Genomic DNA, 24,595 nt, shown 5'->3' on the forward strand with positions numbered 1-24,595 from the left:
GGGGTCCCCACTCGTTTCCCATACGTGCAATCTTGTCAATGCGGAAAGAACTAAACCTGGGTCAATTCGAGATTCTCTCACCTGATTGTGGGAGATCTCGAGCAGTACGGCTTGCTCTATGACTGCAACGATATGTGTCAAGAGAACCTTTGGAGCCTGTAATGTACAACCCTGGCTCAACACGAGACTGGGCGTGCAGCTTCGGGTGTGACTGATAGTATTCAATAGTCTGCAAAGCTGTCACCGAGGAATTATGCGTTGGTTTGTGACGTAAAAACTCAAGGTGAGAGGGCTTTCAGTCGACATTGACGTCAGCTAGTGTTGCCGCTCCGTCACTGCGGGTATCAATCTCTGCTCTCACCTCTGTTTACATAACCTAGGCTGCCAAAGTGATAAAGGTCAGCGCTGGTCCTGCACCATATCTCTTCGCATCTCCACCACCGCACTCTACAAAGCCATGGCGGATCTCAGCGTCCGAAAAATTGCGCCTACCCAGGAAGACGACAGCGAGATGACCGCTGCTTCGAACATCCCCGGCGATACAGCCTCTCGCGACGTCTCCGAGAACAGACCTACCAGCGCTGAAACCCTCAACCCTACATTTTCCCGCGATGACCTCAGCGTGCCTGGCAACACAAGCACCCAACATGACACTACTCTCCTCAAGCGGGAAGCAGTGACCAAGGCTTGGGAACAGTGGACCCGCACGAGCAAGCCAATTGATGACCAGCTCAAGGACTGGAATGATACAACCACCGACAGTCAGTTCGTCGACAGTGTCAGAGCCGATCTAGAGCGCGCTTCCTCCGGCACAGCTGCAAAGCTCATTGGTTTCCTAAAGGCCGAGAATGAGCTCCTCAAGAGGTCAAACCAGACACTGACGACCTTGGCTCAACACGTCGGAGAGGATCTGGCTGGACAGACGACCTCGTCGGCTGGTGTGTATCAAGCACAGAGCCTTCAGTACCCTATGCGTCCGCAGACCTTGCTTCGATGGTTCCAGCGATTCGCTGATGCAGGCTGGGCCGTACCCGCAGGTCTTCCAATGACCAAGGACAGGTTCGTAGACAGGTATTACGGCTGTCCCGAAGATTGGCATGGTGTCAATACAGTCTGTATATGCGATGACTACTCCGGACTCATTATCTACAAGTCCTTCCGCGGTTTCCTGGATCAGCAGCGAGGGTGTGTCCATGAGGCGCCATATGCACTAGCGATATGGCTCTACCTCTCACGATACAACATCTTCTGGCCCAAGCAGACTGTACCGTCATGGTTCTTCGAGCAAGCATCGCGCATTGACTCACGCCACCAATTGGACCTTTCCGGTATGGACGACGACCAACTCATGAAAGCTTGGCTGGAGGCCACTGCTGCCGAGCTGCCTGGTATATGGTCCCAAGTCCTGCAGCGCCAGGAAGAAGATGACCGCACGATCTCCAACAAGCTATGGGCCCCAGTCGCGAAATTCGTGAAGGATCACGAGTACGAGATGTATGAGCCTTTACGCGATGTGCATGACGACTTCGACTACAACGCAGCAGAGCCCCGGATGACCCAAACTGCGCACGATGTGTTTCTTCTCCGACTTGCTGAGGGTGAGGCCCTAGCCACCGTGTTGTCCGATGACCAAAAGGTGCATTCGTTTAATCACCTTCGCGTAGCCGCTCTTGGGGAGGTGGCTACTGGAGTTGATCGCTATTCCCGCGCTTTAGAGAAGAAGATGACCTGGGAATTGCGACATCGATGGGTGAAGAACAAGCCATCACAAAAGTCTAGTCAATCCTCCACCAACATCCTCTATGGTGCCAACGCGGACGAACCGATGGTCATTGACGACTAGCCAGGACGATATGATCAGCGACGCAGGAGGCAGGCTTGTGGAGTGAGAAGAATATGGCTAGGTACGACGGAAGACAAGAAAGGAGGACACCATGGGAGGGGATATGGCGATGACTAAGGGGTATACACATGGCGCCGGCATCGGCTGGTTGCAGAGAACTTCAAGGACGACGGTTTCCAATGAAGACCGTAGATACCAAATGACACTGATGGAAATCAAGTCTAGCCCCAAATGCATGGTGAATAAGTGATGACCTGATGGCGCTGCTATACGAAGTAGTATAGGTTCTTACACCGCGATACTGCTTAGTTGAGACAATCTGATGGTATAACTCCATAAATGGTGACTGTCTCGTCTGCTTCAATGTAATATCACGAGATGAACTTGATGAAATAGGTGATGTGCATCTTTTACGTATCGCTTTTCGTAATGGCTCAAAGCCTTATTGGGGTACCACGGAGCGATCACTGTTAGTCGTGAGACCATCCATCTCCCTGCCCACGCCTCTGCAGCCCAGTGCTAACGTGCTTCCTAGGTCTTTAGAGTGATTTTGAGATGTGGTTGCCATAAAGTTCATTAAAAGATATATCAATGGGCTATTCCCAGAAAAGACCTTGCCTTCTGATCAGACATCGACCGCGCATCACTCTCAATCGTGACCGTAACAGTATTCGTCGTCATGATTTGATCATCCTCATACACCGTATTCCGTCGACTCCGTCCTATCTCTTCATCCTCCAATATACCCCTCTGACTCCAGTCATCCCCATTATCCTCAATCACCGTCCAGCGCCCCTCTTTGCCTTTGCCCATCGCATGTACGGTAGTTGTCGTGGTAGAGTGTTGGCTTTGATTCAATCGGGACAGCGGGACGCTTTGATTCGTCTTGGTGTGTGAGCGCGAGTAGGAAGATATGGTTTCCTTGAAGAAGACGCGGAGGACGGGAATGGAAGCGGCGATGATGGCGGTTGCTGTTTCGACGCCGGTCCAGATTGTGAGTTCCTTGCCGTTGTAGGAGAAGTCTTTTTGGCCGAGTTGGATTACGTAGACACCTTTTACGATGGCGCACACGCCGGATCTGGGGAGGAATGTTAGTATTGTTGCTCGTTAGTCGCGTATGGTTGAAGATACTTACAATACGCCCATGCTCATGGCGATGCCCACTCCGATCTTCTCACGTAGCTTCAGTTGTAAACCCCATATCAGATACCATGGAAGCAGCGCTAGTGCAAAGTCTGCCGCAGCGCACCACGCAGCGTTGAAAATGCCATAATCGATTGAGTGGCTAGAGTCCCAGCATGTCCCAGGCAGATCTTTGTTCCAAGCTTTCGCCATCGGCTGGCACTGGACCCACGTAGCCAGTGCACTTGGCAGCATTATGAGGAAGAGGGTGACAATGCAGAACCATACGAACCCGCGCAGGTACCCGGACGTGAGGCGGAGGAGAGTGACGCCGAACGATATCTTTGAGAAAGTGGAGGCGAAACAGGAGATTGATGCGGCGACGGACATTCCGACTGCGATGGTCATGAGGTATTTAGGGTCGACATCTTCCAGTCGTTTTCCGAATCCTAGTTGTTGTCCAGCTTGGGTGATGATGGCCTGCGCGAGAAGGAGGATCTGTTCATTCCCGTTAGAGACATCATGCGGACGGAAGATGAAGACTTACCCATGAGACTGTCAGGATGTGATCATCCCACCAAAGACCTTGCTTCCTCGATAATTTCGCGTAGAATCTCAAAGCCAGAAATCCACCACTCAATACCGTCAACATCCATGTTACTCCAGCAATTACAGGGCCATTATCCGGCACACCCATCTCGGTGCGGTCAGTCTGGAGGACCACCAATTCGTATGAACCCGAGAAAGTATGCAGTCATGCGTACTGAGCGTGCATGCGACGATCGTAGGGAAAAGCAGAGAGGTTGTGGGTTGTGGGGATGGGAACCATGAAGAAGGATCAGCTCCGGCACTTCGTACACGGCCCCGATCATACCCAATGCCTGCAGTCCATCATCTCGGTATTCGCCGTACACTGGGGCGGGAACGAAGAATGGTAGTGATGGGATGCTAGATCGACTACTCGACACGCGACATGGTGTGTTTGGAATCGGTACACTAGAAGCATGTCGTCGGGAAGTGGAGTCGGATCAGGCTAGCATGGCGAAAACGCCACACATGCTGCGATATGTCTAGTAATGGGTATGGATGCATTGCTCGAGCGTTAAGCCTGTAGGAGGAAGCGGCACCGTTAGCTGCACATCCGGCAACGAATTCCAGCCAAGCGTTCAAGCAGAGACGAAGAAGCTTGAGAGAACACGATCGTCTAGCGGGCTGAACTGGGATAGACCCTCCAGATACCTGGGTCCCGGAAATGACCACGCGGCATGTGAGCGTTGCGACCTGAAGGAGGGAGTCAAGTCATCAACATGAGGCGACGGGCGCTCCGTGCAGATGTGCGTCTAGGAAGTCTCAGACCTGCGGGATGCGCGATCGATTATACGATTCGTCGGTCCGATCATGCAATCATTGGATCTCGCGTTCTAGGCTGTTAGCCTCGAATTCTGAAATCGCATGCACTTGTGCGACCACGCGACGATGCGATGATCATATTCTCCATGGAATTTCGGTAGTTCAAAGTAACTTTCGGTGACAGGAGCCTCTTGACGCCCGAAGCTAAAAGGTGCCGCAAACTTTGTGAGCGGCGCTGGAGTGATGCGGCGTCGGTGTCAAAAGTCCGGCGTTACCGAGCGACCACATGGCAATAGAGTTTGCGCCACATTTAGCACGCAAGACACCCGCTAGCTCCGACACGAGCGGACAATGTCTGTGGTCGCCGACAGCTCGCGCTGGGTTGAACGATTGAACTGGGCGGTATGATTTGCCCGAAGTATTGACGTTGGGCTGAAGCGACAAACGTGCACAAAGGCCTGTGATAAATCCGGTGAATGGCGGGAAGGTTCGGAACCAAGTCCGCAACGCCTCTTGCGACTGAGTATGTATTCAGGCTATATTGAACGGCTCAACCCCAAACCGGCCTGTTTCCCATCCCTATACCTCAAAGACGCACCTGCAACTGCTACTGGAGCATCGCCACTAGTGTATCATGCTCTACTCCTTTTTGTTGAACTGCTTCAGCTTGTCTTGCACGGCTTGCTTGAGATCAAATCCTTGCATCACACTACCCCTCCTCTTCCTTTGCTCGATCTCAGCCTTGACTTCGGCTACGATCTCGTCAATCTCCGCTTCGGGGTCATCCGCAATACCCAGGAGAGGCATCTTGGCATGACTGGTAACACTGTCTGCCGAGTTAGTCCTCGCTAGCCTTTCTCGTCGAATTTCCTCCCGTGCTGCCTTCTCGATGGCAGGATCGTCATATGTGTTGGCTGCCACTGGGGGCGCACGAGCCGTCTGAAGTTGAACGAGCTGCTTGCGGATGGGAAACGACCGCGAAAAGACAGCAAAGGATCCAGCTACGCCGATAAGAGTGTAGAAGTAAACCCTTGCCCAAATCTTGATAGTATCCGAGAAACCAAGAAGAATGAAGGGAGCTACTACAAACGCAAACACAGTCTGTGTAAGGACGACAGTGAAGAGGTCGTAGTATCGCTTCGAAGGTAGAGGTGACTTCCCGTCTATCGTCATGAACAGCGGACGAATCAATCGGCGGCCATCTGGTGAGTGTCAGCATGGAATGCACATAGCGCATCATCGGCGACCTACTCTTCGCAGCAGTTTGTACAAAAGCTGCTAGAATGAATGCCATGTAATAGCCAGGGTAGAAGCCGTGCCAGAAAGCACTGGTCACAAATGTGGCTAGCGTAGCCCGGAAGCCTGGTTTCTGTCCCTTTGGCGTTACCCGAAGATACATGTAGTTCTTCAGCCAGGTGTTGGTGTTGATATTCCAGAAACCAAGATAAGCACGAGCATTCTGCGCGGCCTCAATCTCGAGTGGCTTGATGTTGGTGAGACGATCCCACTTGGGTCGACCAGTCTTGGGGTCAAGACCATTGTAGCCGATTCCGGAGAGGATGCACGATCCCTCAGATAGACTCCAAACTGCGTAGTACTTCATACGTGTGGTAAGACCAAGCATGTAGAGCTGCCAGATCCTGCGGAAAAAGTTGTACTGCATGTATTCGTCCCCAAGGTAGAAATCAGGGTAGTACCAGCTGGAGAATTTGATAAACGCGACCAGCCAGAGAGTACCATATACTCCTTTGATGACGGCAGGCATACCGCTGCGAGGAATCTTCCGCTTCTTGCGCGTTGGGGGTGCCTTGGACGGATCCGTACCTGGTGGAAGGGTGAACATGGTCGTAGTGATGTACTGGCTATAGTCGGCGTAGTCAAAGGCCGGGCCAGCCATAAGTGCAGGAAAGAAAAAGACATAGCCTATGTAGTCGAGAAGACTGGGCATCGTCCGGATAGCGTGGGCTCGCTGTTGTTCGGATAGCTCAGAGTCCGGAAGGCGGCCATCTTGGACGTTCCAGCAGAAAGCAGTCAGCTTCATGACCAGGACCATTTGAGCTCCGGTGATGTCAAAGACGGATGGGTCATTCACAGCTTGTCGGTAGATGTGGTTCACCGACATGTGGCCCATGAGAAAAACGAATCCAATCCATGGCATGTACGGCGAATGGATTTTAGAGGAGATGAGATAGGCGCCGCCAGCACTGATGAAGATAGTCCGTAGGCCGGTCCACAAGTCGAAAAGTCCAACTAGGTAGAACATGGACACACTGGGGTTATTAACATCAATCCATCCGATACAAGTCGCGAGGAGCCTCACGTGATGACGAAGACATTCTTCTTCCATGGGTCCTTGTCGGGAATTCTCTTCAACACAGCAGCTAGAGGATACGACAGATAGAAGGAGAAAATAAGCTTGACTGGGTGGGATCAGCAGAACGTCAGCCACATGTGCTTTGCGAGGTCTTACGCTCATCAGCCGAATTCCCAAGTGCACCAGCCACATATTCGAAAGCTACACCATGGTCAGTATTGGTAGTAGTGGCTGAGTTCGCCAACACGTACGTGCGTTGATGTAGGGCAACATGGTGCCAACTGCCAAGCCGACGCAAATTCAGACCCAGAAGGCAGAGGAGGAGGACCAGAAGCGGTGAGAGTTGAGCAACAGCGGTATTATATGTAAGGCATCGGTCCTGTGTCGGGAGGCGGAAAGTTAAGTGAGACTATGCAGGCGGAGGTGCATGGTGGGTGAGAAGCCAAGATGACGTCGGGGCACGTTTGCCGAGGCCCGTGCAGGGCAGCTCAGCGCTCACTGGCCAACATTTTCGCGATAGAGTTGGGACGCGACTTCGCGAACCCTCCACGGGTGCAACCACGGCGCATCCTGATAACGGCCCTGATAACGCACCTCGATAACGGACCTCCGTCGCTGACATGGCCACGACGTACAACCTCGAACCGAACCCGACGGCCAAAGTCGTCCTGCACACCACTACGGGCGATCTCGAGATCGAGCTCTTCGCCAAGCAGACGCCCATCACCTCGCGCAACTTCCTGCAGCTGTGTCTCGATGGCTACTACGACAACACCGTCTTCCACCGCCTGGTCAAGGGCTTCATCATCCAGGGCGGAGACCCCACGGGCACGGGGCAGGGCGGAGAGAGCAGCTACGATGGCGAGCCCTTCGCCGACGAGTTCCACAGCCGGCTGAAGTACACGCGACGCGGACTGCTGGGCATGGCCAATACGGGCAAGACGGACGACAATGGCAGCCAGTTCTTCTTTACCCTGGCAGCCACACCAGAGCTGCAGGGCAAGAACACCATGTTCGGCAGGGTCGCAGGCGACACCATCTACAACCTAATGAAGATGGCCGAGGCCGAGATACGGGACGGGAGCGTAGACCAGCCCATGTACCCCACCAAGGTCACGGGCGCCGAGATCATCATAAACCCGTTTGAGGACATGGTCAAGAGGGTGCAGGTGGCTACAACGACAGAGTCCGAGACCAAGAAGGCAAAGAAGCCGAAGAGGAAGGCTGGCAAGAACGTGCTCAGCTTTGGCGATGAAGCCGAGGCTGACGCGGCACCTGTCGCGAAGAAGCCCAAGTTCAACACCAAGCTAGTCAGCGCGGGGGACGAGAAGCCTGCGTCGAAAGCACCCGAGGAGACGAGAGAGATACCTATACGCAAACCGTCGCGAAAGTCACCGCCACCATCGCCATCGCCCAAACCCGCCCAAAAAGCCGCTCCCAAATCACCGCCCAAACCCAAAGCCCGAACCCCACCACGAGAACTCTCGCCCGAGTCCGAAAAGCGATTGAAGCTAGATCGTGTCAACCAACAAATCGCCGACCTCAAGGCATCTATGAAGCGGAACACAGCTGCCCAAGATACAGGGCCTGCCAAGAAGAAGTCGCTACTGGAGTCAATGGTACCGTCAACTACAACACGGGGACGGAAACGCGGAGCAGGCGGCAATGCAAAGGACGAACAGTCGGCACTGGACATTCTCAACCGGTTCAAATCAAAGCTGGACTCGGCAGATTCCACCGCCGCCCCGAAGATGGCCACCCCAACATTACCAGAAGAAACACCGAGCAACCAAAGCAATGGACATGCGAATGAAGCCGACGAAGAAGACGAAGGTGCATGTGATCTACACTTCATAGTAGGATGCCAGTCATGTAAAGCTTGGGACAAGCAGGATGAGGAGGAGTCGGATGACGATGCAGGGTGGATGTCGCATTCGCTTAGTTTTGCAAAAGACAGACTAGGGAAAGACTTGGAGTGGAAGCGGAAAAACGAGGAAGAGTTGTTGGTCATCGACCCAAGAGAGGAGGCCAAGCGGCATAAAGCCGAAGGTAAAAAGGACAAAAAAGCGCGCGAGGATGCAAAGGCAGCCAAGACCAAGGCTTGATGTAATTTCGATACCCAGAGTTTGCGTTCGACCAGACCGGACTAGTCACCGTCTCGTGACATGTGGAAGTACTGGATATGGAGTACATCTGCTCGAGCACGGTACCTGCCAATATACCCATGATATTCCCCTCGTCATGTTGAACTGTAGCCCCATAGCCTGCCTTCCGCATCAGTCTTGTCGTATTTCGTTAAGTTTGCGTGCCTTTACTCCGTCTCGCACGTAGGAGGTACGCGAGCGGTGTGAAGGCGGAGAATAGTAGCGGGCTGAGTTGCGTCCTTCCGTGTCTTATCGTCACCTTCACTTTTCCCGCCGTATATCTTCAACCTTCTGCCACCTTCAAATCTGCTCTCAGACACCCTCGCACCCCAACAACAGTGACAACATCAACAATCTCCATCGACACTCTGATCCCACACACCAGCTTCACCAGCCATCTTCAACAAGTAAGTTTTCCCTGCCCAGCATTCCCCCAAGTGACCGCACTCGCGCCTTGGAGAGTGGCTGCAACAGCTCGAGACAGCCGCGCACAATCCCGCCATCTGCGCTTTCTGGTTGTCACTGCTACTATGATTTGCTCCTATGATCTTCTCAAGCGCCCGGGGCGACTCAAGACACCATCTTACTAACACTTACCAGTCTCGTCGCCAAGATGCCTATGAACTGGAACGACCCGGGCGTCCTCGAGCGTCTGTTCATCGCAACACTCGCGTCCTTCGACAACAAGGTACATCTACTGCCACAATACATTCCGTCTTAAGCGCGCACACTGACCCGCATCTACCTCCAGGTCAACATCAGAGAGATCGCTACTCTCTACGGCGGCGAGATGACCTACGATGCGCTTGAAAACCGTATGCGCAAGTTCAAGAAGGCAGCCACCGCACTCAAGGACGAGGCCGGCGGCGGCGACAGTGCTGCGAAGAGCCCTGTCAAGACACGCGCGAAGAAGGGTAGTGCTAGTCCGACCAAGGGTGGTGAGTGTTAAACGCTGAAATTTGCCTTCACTTTACTGACCAAACATATAGCCGTCAAGACCGGTCGCGTCACCAAGAAGAAGGCAGCCGCTACTCCCAAGATCAAGCCTGAGCCGCTGCTTGAGGAAGACGATATGCAGGGTGTCGTTGAGGAGGACCTAGATGGTGGTAACGAGGTCATTGACGAGATTGAGGAGGAGGTCTGAAGGGCTTAGGCTGGCTACTGAACACATTTTGACCAGGCGATATGCGAGTTCTTCTCATACTGCCGGTCTTACTTGTGCTACTGCACGCTTGCTTTTCGCCGCCTACGCGTACGCGCTGAGACGCGGAGACAGAAAACGTCAAATTTAGTTCATTCAGTGGGTGTCATCGACGAGCGCTATACTACAATACGATGCTCATTAAAGTAAATGCAAGGTGGAACTGTAAGGTGTTCGAACAATCGCATTCTTTCTCCGATGACCTGGTGTACACTATCTAGATCCAGGTACATACGCTCACCTCAGAGCTCATGCCCTAGTATCTTCCCCCATCTCACCCCTACTCCAGCAGATCAAATCTCTTCCTCCCCTGCGGCGTCGGCGTAACAGGTACATACCCACCACTCCTTCCTCCATCCTCATCCTCATCACTATCCTCCGCTGTTGGTGTTCCTCCCCCAGCCAGATGCCCCATATTATCTCCACCGAAGATCATGCCACTACGCCTCCCACTCCTCGGCGCATCCCCTAGAGTCATCGGTCGAGTCGCACTGCCGTTGGCTGATGAAGGTGAAGGCGTCAATGGCGCTGGGAGTGCCGAGAGGCGGAGAGCGGGCAGCGGGGAAGACTGCAAGCTAGAAAACACGTCGTCATACTTTTGAGCTAGAATCTCCGAGTTCTGACGATGATGCTTAGTGATGTTGAGGCCTTGTTCGAGAGCTGTAGCGAGAGCTTCCATGTCGCCGGTAGAAACAGAACGAGGGCGGGAAGGGCGTAGTGGGACTTGTGAAGCGACTAGTTGTTCGCAGTTGGCGTTTTCATTGCCTAATTTGTCTACGGGCCAGTCGTCGTAGGGAGGCGAACGGATATAGCCTGCAGGTTATAGGCGACCGAGTTTAGAAGCCTTTTGTGCCAGCTTCTCGTTTGCTTTGATTAATTTCTCCTTATCCTGCAGTAGAATTGTGATATCAGAACGCAATTCACGATTCTCGGCCATGAGCGCAATAGCATGATTTCGTGATCGCTCGACCTCGTTCTCGTTCAATGGAGACGAAGACGATTGCAGAGTCTGGTTTCCATGTTTGTTGTGACCTTGATGAATGCCATAGCGCTTCAATGGTACATTACGCTCCTGTTGCATGGCTTCGTAGAGAAAGTTCATTCTGATGCCTTCTGTAACCTCCTTCGAGAGCTGCTCCGAGGTTGCAACAGTCGTAAGCGGCTTACCTGTACGCACATGAGTAATGCGTGGGCCGATCACCATATCCAGAAATGCACGCATGCGTACTTGGATGCTAGCCTGCCATGATGCGTACTGTGACCCTTGTGGTGGCTTTAGATGATTTGCTAATTAAAAAGTCATCCAACTTCGACTGCGCGGTCTCGAGAGCTTTCATCGTTGTGGCGTCGTGCCTAGGTGGTATACCTCCTACTGTTGCGAGAATGCTGTGTTTCATCTTCTCTGGATCGGCGAAGCGGATCAGCAACGTGTGGACTGTCAGACGTGATAATCGAATTCGATCACAGATGGAATCCAACACAATCAGATCAAAGCCATATCCATCACCCGATTCTTGTGACTTCGCCAGGAACTCTCCTAGGGCAACCCACCCACGCATGTCCATGTTGTCGATTAGGGCATACCAAGCCTCTGGGTTTTCCGGCAGCTCAACGATCTCGTAGTATAGTATCCAGATGAGGAAATTGGAGAGCTGCGTAACGTTCATAGCGTCTACAAATGCTTTGGCAAACCTCAAGATGATTAGTGGAGACGCTGCTGATGCCGGAGATGACGAGGGTGGTGTGAGCACTCGGTTCTGTGTCTCTGGCCCGCGAGATTTGCTAAAGAATCTACGCAGGCCATTTTGACGACGTTCAGGTTGAGAGCCAGGAGATTCGGATGATATGGGTGTCGAAGGCAGCATGTTAGCAGAAGGTGTGAGACGGTGCGGCCGAGAGTTCCTGCCCATCCCGAGTATGGAAGGCTTGCGCTGCAGCTTGTTTGGTGAGGCCATTGCTGTTGATCTTTGCGAAGATTCGCCGATGTGGACACACTGTAGGCTGGTTGCGGCTGCGTGTTGGTTGAGGCCTGGTAACGGCGCTTGTGGTGAAGCACCTCAGCAGCTCTTTACTCGACGTCAAGTGATTGGAAATTCACTACCTTATGGTAAGCTTTGGTGATGGTTGTAATTGACGTGGAAAAGCGGTTGATCGAATGCAGTCTAAGACAGACTGATCGAATCACTCATACGAAGCCAGGTAGACTGAGGAGTGTGGCAAATACACACTGATTCACTCTAAGGGCTATAGGTGAGTGGCTTCTGATGTTAGGGATTGCTATCATGGCACAACCCAATTCCTGCGCAATGTCAATTACCAGCTGCCCGATATGGGTACAGTCTAAACAATAGATGCCTTCATTTCGGGGTATGCCGATGAAGCTGTTCATGTTGTATGGATCGAGTTCGTCAAGTAGTGTGATTCTCATTTGTCTACATCGGCCTTGACACCAGTAAATGTCGTGTAGTAGAGCGCGCATCAGTATAATAGTTGTGTGCGTATATTCGTGGCTCTAATCTTCGTCGTGACTTTGATGCTCGTCATCCGCGAACATCTTCGGTAGATATAGTTTCGTGTTCTCGTATACTAGGAACGTAACAACAGTGGTCGGGATAACCCGGAGCGTGTTGGGTATGACACTGTGGAGGTTAGCTTAACTCTCCCTCACATTCTAGAGCGTAGGAGCTTTCTTACCCCTTGTAAAACGCCAGAAACCCCTCGTTCTGGTACGTCTTCCTGAGCACATCCACCAGTCCATTGTACTGTTGTGCAGCATTGTATTGCTGCAACCGCGCGCGTATAGGCTGGTACGGGTACGTGATTGCTCCAGCAAGTAGCTTGCTGCCACCGCTCATATAGACGTACTCCCAATTACTCAGCTTATCTTGTCCACCGATATGTGTCCCCCTTCTCTTCTTCATATTCTCGTATATGCTGAACTGTACTGCGCCGTGCAGCACACCCAGCGACGAAGGCAGAAAGCCTGCCCAAAGGCCCTTCAACCCTCGAGTTTCGTATACGTGTTGGAGGCCAATTTTCATGGACTTGTATGCGGCAGGGTGATTCGCGCCGCGCTCGAGCATGCGCGTTTTCACTACCCAGATAGGATTCGTGCAAGCACCGGTAAGGAGGCCTAGCAAATGGTTAGCGATACCCACGAGAGTTTCTTTTCTCTGAACATACCAGCTATGATGCTCGCGGAAAAGAACTCAGCACTTCCCAGATGCTCGCCCTTCTGCCTTCTACTTTGAAACAACTCTTTCAGGTTTCCGTAAAACAGGAAGTATAGCCCCCAGCCCAGGCTGTTACCGAGGAGGTTCGGCCATAGTCCTCTGTATAGTGCGCGTACGCCTCCTTCATCTCTGATTACGTTTCGAAGGATTCGATAAGAGTCGCCAGGTCGTGATCGACTTGTGGTGTTGAGTTGTAGGCGGTTCTTCAGCAGATCGAGTGGATGGGCGGCGAGACAGGAGACAACGCCAGCGCTGAAACCGGCTACGCTCTCAACTAAAGAGGCTGATAAGGCGCTCCTCGGCACGTTTGCTCGTTTCGTTTTATCATTTTGCTCTACGGGTGGGAATGCGCGGGGCATTGCGGGTTCGGATGGTGGGCAGTCCAAATCGGCAGGAACATCCTCAGGCTCGGTGAGATGAAGATGGTGCTGGGAACGTTGGGATATCGGTGCTATATCATTGCTGCTGCTGTGCGTTACTGGAATCTGCGCCGGTGATTGTGGAGGGGAGAAGATGTCGGATGCGGACTCGGTAGAAGCTTGGGCCCGCCGGCGGAGCTATCCGCGAACAGCTCGCGTGGGACTGCGTCACCGCACGTGGCCGACACTGTGAGCAATGCAACACGTTGCAAGGGTCCGCCTGGGCGGCACATCCACATTCCACAGATTTAGGGAGTTGCGATGATCGTTTCACTGAAGAAATTGCTCTATTCACAACACACTAAACATACATGACACGAGCTCGTTATACACCTGCACCGAATTTCTGGTCCGAGCAACAAGTCGAAGGCGCAGCGCTCTCAGGTTTCTTCTCCTCTCCAAACGCCATACGACTCAGCTTATCCACAAGCGTACTTCCCTGCTTGACACCACTCGGAACGCTGCAATAGCTGGGCGGAATATCCATACAAGGATTACGCGTGAAGAAGTTGCGCGGTCGTAGCAACAGCGTCATAGGCTCAGCAGGCATAATCGGAAAGTCTTCCGGTGATGGGAAATGCGTGATTCCGAATGTGTGCCACAGTACGACGTCGGTGTTGTCGAGGTTCTCGTTGGGGTTGGCTTCGATCCAGGCAGGTATGCCTTGAGACGGCTCGCCAGAAGTCTGCGGAACGTGACGACCTGCTGGATGGAGTTGTGTGTCGTCGTCTAGGTTGGGTCAGCTAACAGTTCCGCGCACAATGTTCTGGGGATACTCACACTTCGTGACATGTACCGCATGTCTCGCAAAACCCGCTCGCTTCCATACCAAACTTCCAGGCTTTGGTAGCAGATCGGGCACTTCCCTGCTGACTAGTTTGTAGGAAGCAGGCTTCTTGCTGTATGGGTTGAGCTTGTTCGTGTTGGCCATCTCCCACGTTCTGCTTGTCGCACCATTGTAGTCCGTCGCCGCCTGCTCAGGAGTGCTGAGCTTCGTCTTCTTCGCGTAAAAGGCGTTGCCGTACTTGTTCTCCGCGCTGCCAACTTCGCCTTCGCCGCGCATCGCGTCGACCATGAAAACGGTATTCTCCGGGCCGTCAATATTGGGATCGATGCGCATACAGAACAGATGCTGGTGGTTGTGTGCATTCACTCCAGGGTACACTTCGGTTCCCCAACCCTTCAGATCTTCGCCTGGAAGCATCGCGTAGGTGTTCAAGATCCCCGTGAGTTTGATCTCCAGCTGAATTGTTCCGTCGAGGTGGAAAATCCAGTACACGCAGTACTCGTAGTTTGCAGCTGTGAAGATTTGTGAGATGATGAGTTTGCGAGCACGAGTGACTGTAACACTGTCGTCGCGGAAGTCTGTGTGCTTGAACAGAATACCGGCATCTTCCTCATGAATGCAGATAGCATTCTTGATTGTAGTAGCCTGGCCTGCGCGGTTGACAAAAGCAGCGTCCATGTAGTGAATTGCGCCCTTGCAATCACAACCCAGGCTAAGTGAGTTGGTCATGTAGCCACCGCCATATTCTCCTAGATCAAAAGCGTGCTTACGCTGATGTGGGTGCTCTGGGTTGCCATAAGGTACCACCATCTCTGCGAGTGATAGGCGCCAGAAGGTATCGCGAACGGTGCCCTTGTCGTCAAATGTTATGTTTGACAGAACCAAGCCTTCGCGGTAGTTGAAGCCAATGTGAAACTTCCAATTTGCCCAGCTGATGTATCGTCCGTCCAACTTGAACGAGACTCCTTCTGGCTGTGTGATGTTAATAGGCTTCAAGTCGGTCTTGAATCCGCCTTCGGCCTCGATGGCTGCCGCGTGATAGTTGTTCGGTGGGGCCTGATTGAGCGGTCGCCGGACTGGTGGCACGTCGATGTGAATGATCTCTTGAGTATCGGAGTTGTAGATTGGGCAGAAATCCAATGGGTACGTGTATTGGCAATCATCAGGGTGTGGGCGATAGTACATGAGCGCTTGCTGGAGACGGACTTTGGTGCCAAAACGCTCATCATAACCAATCGTCCAAGGATCGCAGTACACTTTGTGCATATCCTCTGGTGGAATACCGATCAAGCCGCATTGTTCGATGACCTTTGGATCTTTCCGCACAATCGTCTCCACAATCTGCAGGTCTTCCATCGTGATCTAGATCTAAGTCAGCAGAATTTAAACCGCATACACACTCTCTAACGTACAAGTGGCTGCACGTCATCAGTCAGCGCCCAGCCAATGATCTTGCCTTCGGTCAAATCTGCATGTCCATCATACACTTTGCTGCCTCGGCCAATGCAAACTACATCGGCAACTCGATGTGGTCGTGGTGTGTGCTCAGGATCTTTCAACCAGCTCATCATCTCTGCCTTACGCGGCTCCAACAATGTGATGGCGTTGAAGAACACATCACTGTGCTCTTTTCGGATGATAGCGACTGCGCGTTCAATCTCTGACTCCCTCAAAGGATCAAATGGGTGTGGAGCTTCTCCAATGCCCGTAATGTGCGAGGCTGCTTGCTTCAATCGATCGAGCGCCATAGTGTTGATATGCTGTGAGGGTGGTCGGATAAGGTTGATCGCTCAAAGCTATCAGGGTCCAGCGGGGTCTTATATACTGGAGGCAGATCAACGGTCTAACGGCATCGCAGCGCGATCTCAGATATCTCCCTTTGAATCGGATCATGGCCTATTGGCGAATCGATCAAGCCATTAACGCATTGTATTATTCCCAGCTGTTTACTCGGAGTTTTGAACGTTGTTATCAACATGATAAGAAGAGGCCGCGGGACTATCGCGCCTCTCTTGGTTAGCCTGCCCCACTTCTCCACGTACATTGCCTTCTGGGCACGATGCACCGCGTGTATGACAGCTACCATCTTTGGACGCTGCACTATTCTCTCATCGCCTATTCATCGAAGCTGTGAGTATTGTCGCAAAATCCCGATGCAGTAGGTCCACGCGATAGGACGCTGCATGGGCAGGTACGGCGGTCGCGTTCTGGGTCGGACAAGAAGGTCCGACTGTGCGGGCTGCGAACTCCGAGATCGCGATCTCCAACCTTGGGGACGTTATGGCATTCCGGCTGAGCAGACTAAACGTTGTTGTCTATGCTGGCCGCAGACTTTCCACGGACAAACAGACCCATATCAGAGCATGTACAAGCTGAGTTTGTCTGCGAACAATTTACTGACTGCGTTGGATGCGCAGGCGAGCTACGTAGGTATGCGACCTTACAACCCAGCGAGTATAACTTCGGTAGCCTTTTCGCTGATCATCATGGTAGGCAGTATAGGGAAACCTCCAGGCACCTTTGGGAACGAGCTTGCATCTACAACTCGCAGACCCTTCGTTCCCCTCACCCTGAACTTGCTATCCAGTACCGCGAACTTATCTCCATTAGCACCAATCCTACAACTGCTACTAGCGTGATGGCTGTACGCTTGCTCCTTGATGAACATTTTCTGGCTCTCAACTGTGCAGTTTTGCTTCCCTATCACACCCTCGCAGGGGTGGAGCTCTTCGAAAGGTGCTAGCGAATCATGCGCAGACGGGTCCACTTTTGACAGCCAGGAACGTACCCACTCGACACCTTCGTAGATGGCTTGGATATCTTCCTCTGCGCCGTCTTTGAAGAAGTTGAGATTGATGGCAGGCGCATCGCGCGGGTTGGCGGATCGAAGTTCGACCGTGCCGGCTTGCGAACGCGGGTTCATGTGGACCATTGCGCACTCGTATTGTGCTGGGCCGTAGGTCTCGTTGAAGTGTGGAGGGCGATTTGGAAAGCTATTGATGGTTAGTGCATGTATAGAGAAGGCTGTAAATGCTTACCCTGGCCAGAAGCCTTCGAATGCGAAAGAACCACACCACATGTAGATGTCGCGAATTCCCAGTTGCGAAGTGGAAGTCTTCCAGAAGTTGGGAAAGATCTCCGACATGCCAGTAACAGCACGCTTTCCGACTGACAATATACCAGCCTCATAGTTGTCGGCCATCTGTCTACCCACACCTGGCAACTCTACCACGGGCGAGATGTTGAACTTCGTAAGTTGATCGAGCGGACCAATCCCAGAGAGCATGAGCAGTTGCGGTGAGTTGAATGCGCCGCCAGAGATAATGACTTCTTTAGATGCGAACGCTTTCCCTGCGACACCCTTGTCTTCAGCGTTGGAACGAGGATCAGCACCGTACAAGCTCTTGCCTTGCAAGTACTCGATACCGACTGCTCTAGGTGGTCCTGTAGACACCTTATCGAAGATGATCTTCGTGGCAAGTGTATCCAGCGAGATGGTTAGAGGGTATTTACCAGAAGCAGCTGTGTCTCTTGCGTAGTACCCAGGAGATGACCGACGTCCGTTGGGGTTGATGTGGCTGACCCCACCGAAAGGTCCAACAAGCTGGTCTCGATCTGGCTGAGCGCCATTCATATCGCGCTGCAGTAACGTCGAAGCGGAGGAGACTGGGTAGCCAGCAGCCTGTGCTGCGAGCTCACTGAGCTGCTTCGCATCCGCACTGGTAGTGTAACCTGGGTCTAGCATGGTCATGTCGAGCCAGCCGTCGTGACCATGCTTGTATGTGCTGTTGTAGTGCACCTTTTCGAGCTTGATGAGATACTTCCTCATATTCTCATGCGACCATGAGTCGTCCTCGGTCATCTCTGCAATTTCATCCCAGTCTGCATCGTTGGGGTTCATGGTCAAGCAGCCGTTGTGCATCGCACACCCACCTAGAGTGCCCGCGCGCGGATAGTACTGCATTAGTAGTTATTGTCTGCTATGAGCGTTCGGAAGAAGTCATAATTACAATCCCAAGAGCTTCAGATCCCGTCGGCGGCTCGATGCCGACGTAGAACCCTCCATCCGACTTACGCCACGTTCGATGCAAGTACCTCGCTTCCCTAGCCTCGTCATCGGAATGCTTCACGAAGAAGTCCCAGCGCTATGCAAACTCTTAGTCATGTTTCCATCACGATGTTCTTTCGACTTACTGTAACGGGATCGTTGCCGGCTAGATTGAAGTTCACCCAGTTCGACACATTGAGGTTTTCCGTCTGGTCATCTCCCGCTTCAAGAAGTAACACTGAGTGACCAGCTCGGGCAAGATTGGATGCAAGTGGCCCACCGCCGGGTCCAGAACCTACGACTATGTACTCATAGGTCTTGTTTTCAATTGATGTTGCGGCGACCGCTGTCGCACAAAGAGCTATAGCCGCAATGATTGAGAAAAGCGGGGCCATCATCGACAACGCGGATGTAAGACTGAACTGAAAGGTATCGAGCTTGCACCAGTGGCGATAGCGAAGCTCATGTACCCTCCGTATCCATGGTTGTTGACCTGCCAATATCGCCGGATATGCAAGCACAGAGCGCAATCAATGCTTCGCGATGAGCCCACCCGGGTTGACGAAGGCCTTTAAAGAGTCTGCTTCCTCTCTCGAACAAAATCGTGAAAGGAGATTCGTTCGCGTAACATGTGATGCATATATTCCCTAGCTCTCGCTTCCCTGGTGAGAGTGGCTGGGCGGGAAGATCGATGCCAATTCGCCCGGTTATAACGCTGCATTGCCCAATGCAGCAACGAAATCGTCTCACTAAAGTGTCAGCTTTTGGATTCATGCGATAAAAGACATGAGTGCTTCAACGGTGAGTCGGTAGATGCGATGTGGGGAGCAGAATGTAAGCTGGGGGCTGGCTGCTCATTGAGCCACGCCAGTGTAACACGAACTCTCGCTGGCCTGTTCTCTCCAACATCACTTCAACATCAACCTAGAAAAAAACTGAATACCCTCCAGCCTACATTACAGTTAGCTCACCTACCTTGCGTGTTTTCATCTTGAGGTAGTCTGCAGATCTGCTTAGTTTTTTCTTCTTTCTTTTATGAGGTGCTTCCCTACTTGTGTGCTACGTCTCCTCAAGAATGTTCAGATGTGTTGTGGATACTCGCTACGAAACATGGTCATCAGCACTTCGAAAACTCATGAGTGAACGATGGACAGTACCACTCTTGATGTCATAGCTACACTGCATCAGATATCAGTTGCTACACGTACTCGCACGTTCTTCGATCCGTTCTTATCCATGTTCTCTGCTGTGCCGTTCATGTCTCTTCCGCCTTCGAGCCTAGCCCACAATTTCGCTGCACCAAGCAGCCCTACTCTTGCTTGCGTGCTTCTCAATGTGACGCTGCGCCTCTTCCTGGAACTGAACCTCGCCCCAGTGATAGTCGAGTGTAACGACGGTGTTGATGGGGTCGCTGAACTCTGGCACGAGCAGAAGGGAGTAGATGGTATCGATGAGATCTTTGGTGGAAGTGTCCAGGGTCCAGTTATGATCCAAAATCGAATGGCAAATGCGTCTATGGCGGTTGATGTTCGGATGATAGATAGGTGTGACGAAGCGTGCTTCTGGTGGCGACATGGGATAGCCAGCTCCCATTTCCAGGTACAGGAGGAAAGTTCCATCAGCGTAGGTACTATCTGGTAGGCCTAATATCGCTAGTGTACAGCCGCGTACCGAGACTAAAAGGTTTTCGAGGGAAAGAGGCTTAGTGGCTTACCTTGCATGACAACCTTCCAGAGTCCCATGTTCGACTCACAGATGAAGATATCATAGTGCGGATGCGGCTTGGCACCTGAATTACGAATCTCATTATGAATCCTGCTCAGGCGCATATTGTTGCCTGTACGATTCGCAGATATGCTCCTGTCGAAGTAGCCCAGCCTAACGAACGATTCTGAGAGCTGAGGATGTTCTTTGCGTTCTGGAAACTTGTCGTGGCTCACCTCTTCGACCTTACCCATTTCCCGAGCAAGGTAGAAGTGATACAAATCTGGATTCGCGAAAAACCCGTTGTAGTACTCATTACCCTTCAGCGACTTGTCTGGACGCTCCAATAGCGAAAGCACAGGCTCCATCTCACAGATTGCCATGGCTTCCTCGAGAGTCATCGGTTGAAAGACATATCCGCCGGTCAGATATGAGACTGCCGTCAGGTCGGTATTCTCATGTTCTTTACCCAGGCAGAAAGAATCGACTACCACGTTGTTGCGAAACAGGCTCGACGGCAGCCCATGAGCTTCGTTCTTGGATCGGTTGTCTACGCCATCGGAAATACAGACGATTCTGAGTTTTGCGCCTGGGTACTGCTTTGCGTACTCTAGAAGCTGGTCTTGCGCAAGAGCAATACTATCCCAAATAGCCGTGTCACCGGAGGCTTTCATGTTGTTGAGTTTGTGGCGGAAGTTTTCAACAGCGTCAGTGATTTCCTGCGACACTGAGGGCCTGGTGCTGAAGGTGATCAATCCGAGATGTGTCTGGAAGTTGTATGCCAGTAGACGATTGATATAGGCATCAAACATCTGCTTCACGACGTCTAAGCGTGTCAGCGAAACGCGCTTCCTGCTGAAGCTTGAAGCGCTCCGTAGACACATCTTGAGAACAAAAGGACGGTTGCCTGCTGTGTCTTCGTGATTGACGCTCTCTGAATTCTTGTCATCAATGAGTTTATCCACGCAGCTCTCGTTCGATAGTATTCCTGTAGAATCTTGCCCATTGAAATAGGATGAGATTCGTCCCCAATGGTCGTGTATTCCTTTACCACGCCAATTGCTGTCGCCAGCACCTCGCATACAGGTCCAGAAAGCCAAAGGTTTCTCCACGGCGGACATCGATCTCTCCATGAACCTCTGGCGGTAGTATCGGAAAGCTGTGGATGCTACAGATTTCGTGGTCTGCTTTGGTATCCAGTATGATACAACAGGGTCGTCAAATCTAGAGCCGCGATATACCTTGACGAGGCATAGCTCCTCCACGTTGGTACTGTCAGTTGACGGCTTTCGCTCTAGAGGTGTGATGAACACTTCTTGGGCTGCGTTTATGATAGTTCCGATAGGTTCCGAAGTAGCCGGGACCTGTGCATTCCGATGACGTAGCTCATAGCTCGGGTAGCGACCTTTGGTCAGACGAAAAGCAATCTCCCACAGCTCTATCGCCTTCAGATTGTATGGCGCATCCATTGAGTGTGTCTCCAGTGGTGATCTGAAAGTGACACGGGTTGTACGGGAAGAGGCTCGTGTCCTAGGACTCTGCACATGTCTTCCCACGATATCTGAGCAGTTCAAACATGCGGTGATGTACTCCTGTATCTGTACTTCAGGGCGCAGGTCATTGCTGGAAAGAACCAGGTTTGTCAACGGCGAACGCTCGTCAGTCCCAAGCCATCGTTCAATTTCTTTACGCTCGTAGGTGTAATTGTCGACCGTGATCACAGGATTCTGCATCACATCGTTGCTGATAGGACAGCAGTATTCTCGCGGCACCTCGAATCTGGGTTGACCAGTGGCAGGAAGCACTTTGTAGACATTCGGGATGATGTCGCCCGGCTTCCAAGTCAACGGGTCGGATACGACGGTATTGCCAAGGCAGACAATTAGCCATGCACAGAGCAGGCTCTTATACATTTGCAAGCGCAAGGACCGATTGCTGAGAACGCTCATTTCGCGATCGATGAGTTCCGATCGGTTGCGAAACCACTGTTGACTTGCTCGCTGCCTAAGTCCTTCTAGCTCTTTCCGTTTGGAGTCTATCTACTGCTCGTGCAGCTGCTGGAGGATCTGTAGCATCTTCTCGGCGTTCTGTCGGCGATGGTAGTCGTCTTTGCCTGTGTTGACGATAGCAAGGAAGTCGTCGTACGATTCGTGCAATTTTAGGTACTCCTTGAGCTCATCTGAATCGGGTAAATCGAAAGCAGGGTTCTCGATTGATAGCGGCGGAGCGGTATCCGTAGTCGATCGCACCTGTTGTTGAAGCTCTTCCTCGGCATCTTCGCTATGCTCTATATCGACGAAACCACAATGGTGAGCCATGCTTCGGCTTAGATCGACGCATATCATGGTTATCTCATCCGGAGTTGTCAGCTTGCGATAATAATCGCCGTAAGCCTCGAAGACAATGGTGCCATCAGCCCTGCGCTGAGTGAGAATTGGCTCCAATAACTGGGTGATAATTGAAATATCGACTGCTGCTTCTTCTTCTTCGGCACATCCCGGTCGAAACATGAGGATGTCTCTCCCTGCCTCAGCACAAGCAGCACGGCCCACGTATACCGCAAGAAAGCCATGTCTATCTAGAGTCAAAACGGGAGCAGAGGCAGAAGCTAGGCTGGCAGGTGGTGTGACGCTCAGTTGGTTTCGGCTGCAGAGGTTGGCCAGATATGTGAGATCAACGTACTCCGCAGGCGAAATGATACTGTTGACGTCACCAGCGTCCACATAGCGACAGCTAGACCTGATGACACCGGAGTTGAACACCAGGACTTGGGTTTTGGTACCGCCAGACACTTTAGCAATGCGATCCCAGGTTTGGTCGAATGTCGATGTTCTCTTCGAGCTGTCTCCATCCGTCCAGCATAGAAGTCTGCGTTCGACAAAAGCCTCGTGGAACCCCGCATCGACAAGACCAGATGTTGTCTGCACCGGCTGTGACAATACGGGCTGCATCGTGGTCAAGTTCCGTAGGTCGTAAACTTTCATGTCGATATACGATAGCTGGGCATTGTCATTGCTAATCTTCATTTGTTTGGCTTTCTCCAATATGAGACCGAATAGCAAACGAGATCCTTCAAAGAATCGCTTCGGATCGGAGCGGATAATTTGGAGCGGAACTACATTCTTCAGGACTTCGTAAAGACATTGTGCCAGCGCAGCACGTTCCGGAAGTCCTGGAGTCTCGCCGTGCATTAAGATATGTGCAGCTCGTATGGCAGGGGGAAATTGCGTCAAAAGATGAAGCATATGAAGCACGGCGTCTCGTTGTTCTTCCTCCATGCTTCAGACTTCTTGAAGATGCCAGCTTTGCCTTTATCGGCGCGCTCACTGCGACCTAGTGTCCATCGTCGTACGGCGTAGATGTTGAGTACACCATTAACAGCGCAATCTTCCAGCCCAGCAGCTTCGATTGTGATGTCAGCGTTATGTGCGGTGATCTCGATTGGACACTCTGATGTGTGTACGTCGACGACTAGATGCCGCTGGGCTGCAGAGTTCTCGTCGTCCTCGTCGTCTTCAGAATCCTCCTCTCGATCTTGGCGATGAGAATGGCATTGCTTCGAGCAGGTGGCCATGACCGGGGCTTTGAGGTATTTCTTGTCCCCCGAGGTCCGAATACTTGTATCCTCAACACCGTTGACGACATTTACATGCTTGTTGGCCAGGTTTTGGTTCTGCGTGAATTCCAGATACGCCTTCGTTGCCTGCTGAATAGTGCTAAGCGTCATGTTATTGACTGAGATGGCGACCACTATGTTGTCAGAGTGGACAAGGATAAATGTGCGGAGAGGGTCGTAGTCCCCAGATCCGTTGACATTGAAGACGGCATTGTTGTCGATCTGTCGAGCCAGGCTGCAGTTGCACTATAGTGCAGGGCAGTCGCCGTCCTCGGCGGGGACACCCAAATGTTCTTGAACAAGGCCTTTCAACTGCTTCAGAGTGCAGTCAGTCGACACGTGCGTCGGTATTGGGAGAATGGATTCAGTGTTGGACTGGGACGAATCTGGAGTGATGACGCGAACGCGTAGTCTCTTTGCCGTTCCGTCGGACGCAGCTAGTCTTAATGGTAGTGACGAACTGGGCTGCCCCTCGTGCAGCTAGAGGAGGTTAGCAGCGGCTGAATGTAAGCAGTTCCTGGCGACTCACATGGACGACTGCATAGACAGTCTCTTCGGCGTTGGGTAGAACGTCAGACAGGAGATCCTCGACATCCAGCATTGGTCCATCTCCTGTGTTCAGGTGCAGCGTAATCTGAGCTCCCTCCGCGGCGGTGAGACCCAGAGCTGGCAGGCGTGACGTGACCCTGTCGTGTAGGGCTGAGCTGAGCTGAGACGGCGACCGTGTATCTCACCATGCTGTGCGTACGCAGGCTGTCGCATGCGCTGATTTCGAGCCTGTGGTGAGATGAGGTGAGGTGAGAGAAGGACATTG

General features: G+C 52.2%; 9 protein-coding genes across 9 annotated transcripts; 3 read left to right on the plus strand and 6 right to left on the minus strand.

Annotated features, from left to right (window-relative positions):
- Positions 1-457: 457 nt before the first annotated feature.
- BKA58DRAFT_403360 (uncharacterized protein) lies at positions 458-1,843 on the plus strand (the record flags this gene model as incomplete). Its single annotated transcript, XM_046171781.1, has 1 exon — positions 458-1,843. The coding sequence occupies one exon, from the start codon at positions 458-460 to the stop codon at positions 1,841-1,843; it is 1,386 nt and encodes a 461-aa protein (XP_046023131.1).
- A 483-nt stretch (positions 1,844-2,326) lies between these two features.
- Positions 2,327-3,856, minus strand: BKA58DRAFT_205304 (uncharacterized protein). Its single transcript, XM_046165922.1, has 3 exons — positions 3,513-3,856; positions 2,979-3,463; positions 2,327-2,921 (listed from the first exon to the last, which is right to left on the minus strand). The coding sequence occupies exons 1-3, from the start codon at positions 3,660-3,662 to the stop codon at positions 2,432-2,434; spliced, it is 1,125 nt and encodes a 374-aa protein (XP_046023132.1). The 5' UTR covers positions 3,663-3,856; the 3' UTR covers positions 2,327-2,431.
- A 1,098-nt stretch (positions 3,857-4,954) lies between these two features.
- On the minus strand, positions 4,955-6,902 carry BKA58DRAFT_441488 (MBOAT, membrane-bound O-acyltransferase family-domain-containing protein; the record flags this gene model as incomplete). The annotated part of the gene is made up of 5 exons (XM_046173822.1): positions 4,955-5,517; positions 5,567-6,585; positions 6,636-6,735; positions 6,786-6,830; positions 6,881-6,902. 5 exons carry the CDS (start codon positions 6,900-6,902, stop codon positions 4,955-4,957), a joined length of 1,749 nt encoding a protein of 582 aa, XP_046023133.1.
- A 260-nt stretch (positions 6,903-7,162) lies between these two features.
- Positions 7,163-8,964, plus strand: BKA58DRAFT_205332 (cyclophilin-like domain-containing protein). The gene has a single exon (XM_046165923.1). It carries the CDS (start codon positions 7,250-7,252, stop codon positions 8,732-8,734), a length of 1,485 nt encoding a protein of 494 aa, XP_046023134.1. The 5' UTR covers positions 7,163-7,249; the 3' UTR covers positions 8,735-8,964.
- Positions 8,965-10,086, plus strand: BKA58DRAFT_205333 (uncharacterized protein). Its single transcript, XM_046165924.1, has 4 exons — positions 8,965-9,180; positions 9,374-9,461; positions 9,525-9,711; positions 9,763-10,086. Exons 2-4 carry the CDS (start codon positions 9,387-9,389, stop codon positions 9,915-9,917), a joined length of 417 nt encoding a protein of 138 aa, XP_046023135.1. The 5' UTR covers positions 8,965-9,180; positions 9,374-9,386; the 3' UTR covers positions 9,918-10,086.
- Positions 10,087-10,254: 168 nt separating this feature from the next.
- BKA58DRAFT_412629 (uncharacterized protein) lies at positions 10,255-11,929 on the minus strand (the record flags this gene model as incomplete). Its single annotated transcript, XM_046172365.1, has 4 exons — positions 10,255-10,709; positions 10,806-11,261; positions 11,341-11,724; positions 11,770-11,929. 4 exons carry the CDS (start codon positions 11,927-11,929, stop codon positions 10,255-10,257), a joined length of 1,455 nt encoding a protein of 484 aa, XP_046023136.1.
- Positions 11,930-12,486: 557 nt separating this feature from the next.
- BKA58DRAFT_403366 (copper amine oxidase) lies at positions 12,487-16,161 on the minus strand (the record flags this gene model as incomplete). Its single annotated transcript, XM_046171782.1, has 6 exons — positions 12,487-12,613; positions 12,669-13,107; positions 13,158-13,764; positions 13,958-14,355; positions 14,407-15,775; positions 15,826-16,161. 6 exons carry the CDS (start codon positions 16,159-16,161, stop codon positions 12,487-12,489), a joined length of 3,276 nt encoding a protein of 1,091 aa, XP_046023137.1.
- Positions 16,162-16,474: 313 nt separating this feature from the next.
- Positions 16,475-19,172, minus strand: BKA58DRAFT_205360 (uncharacterized protein). Its single transcript, XM_046165925.1, has 4 exons — positions 18,608-19,172; positions 18,424-18,558; positions 17,452-18,371; positions 16,475-17,406 (listed from the first exon to the last, which is right to left on the minus strand). The coding sequence occupies exons 1-4, from the start codon at positions 18,857-18,859 to the stop codon at positions 16,854-16,856; spliced, it is 1,860 nt and encodes a 619-aa protein (XP_046023138.1). The 5' UTR covers positions 18,860-19,172; the 3' UTR covers positions 16,475-16,853.
- A 567-nt stretch (positions 19,173-19,739) lies between these two features.
- On the minus strand, positions 19,740-24,382 carry BKA58DRAFT_403368 (uncharacterized protein; the record flags this gene model as incomplete). The annotated part of the gene is made up of 5 exons (XM_046171783.1): positions 19,740-20,104; positions 20,176-22,169; positions 22,209-23,337; positions 23,493-24,027; positions 24,311-24,382. The coding sequence occupies 5 exons, from the start codon at positions 24,380-24,382 to the stop codon at positions 19,740-19,742; spliced, it is 4,095 nt and encodes a 1,364-aa protein (XP_046023139.1).
- Positions 24,383-24,595: the final 213 nt, after the last annotated feature.

This window comes from Alternaria rosae (assembly GCF_020736505.1).
Source record: "Alternaria rosae strain MPI-PUGE-AT-0040 chromosome Unknown BKA58scaffold_7, whole genome shotgun sequence".
Lineage (NCBI taxonomy): Eukaryota > Fungi > Ascomycota > Dothideomycetes > Pleosporales > Pleosporaceae > Alternaria > Alternaria rosae.

Bases quoted from the DNA above. Each gene is read 5' to 3' on its own strand.
- BKA58DRAFT_205332 (XM_046165923.1), top strand. From the start codon at position 7,250: ATGGCCACGACGTACAACCTCGAACCGAACCCGACGGCCAAAGTCGTC.
- BKA58DRAFT_205304 (XM_046165922.1), bottom strand. From the start codon at position 3,662: ATGGGTGTGCCGGATAATGGCCCTGTAATTGCTGGAGTAACATGGATG. The intron at 3,464-3,512 runs GTAAGTCTTCAT...GGGAATGAACAG, and splicing joins ACATCCTGACAGTCTCATGG to ATCCTCCTTCTCGCGCAGGC. The intron at 2,922-2,978 runs GTAAGTATCTTC...ATTCCTCCCCAG, and splicing joins GCCATGAGCATGGGCGTATT to ATCCGGCGTGTGCGCCATCG.
- BKA58DRAFT_205360 (XM_046165925.1), bottom strand. From the start codon at position 18,859: ATGATGGCCCCGCTTTTCTCAATCATTGCGGCTATAGCTCTTTGTGCG. The intron at 18,372-18,423 runs GTAATTATGACT...CTACTAATGCAG, and splicing joins GATCTGAAGCTCTTGGGATT to TACTATCCGCGCGCGGGCAC. The intron at 17,407-17,451 runs GTAAGCATTTAC...AACCATCAATAG, and splicing joins TTCGAAGGCTTCTGGCCAGG to CTTTCCAAATCGCCCTCCAC.
- BKA58DRAFT_205333 (XM_046165924.1), top strand. From the start codon at position 9,387: ATGCCTATGAACTGGAACGACCCGGGCGTCCTCGAGCGTCTGTTCATC. The intron at 9,462-9,524 runs GTACATCTACTG...ATCTACCTCCAG, and splicing joins TCGCGTCCTTCGACAACAAG to GTCAACATCAGAGAGATCGC. The intron at 9,712-9,762 runs GTGAGTGTTAAA...CCAAACATATAG, and splicing joins TGCTAGTCCGACCAAGGGTG to CCGTCAAGACCGGTCGCGTC.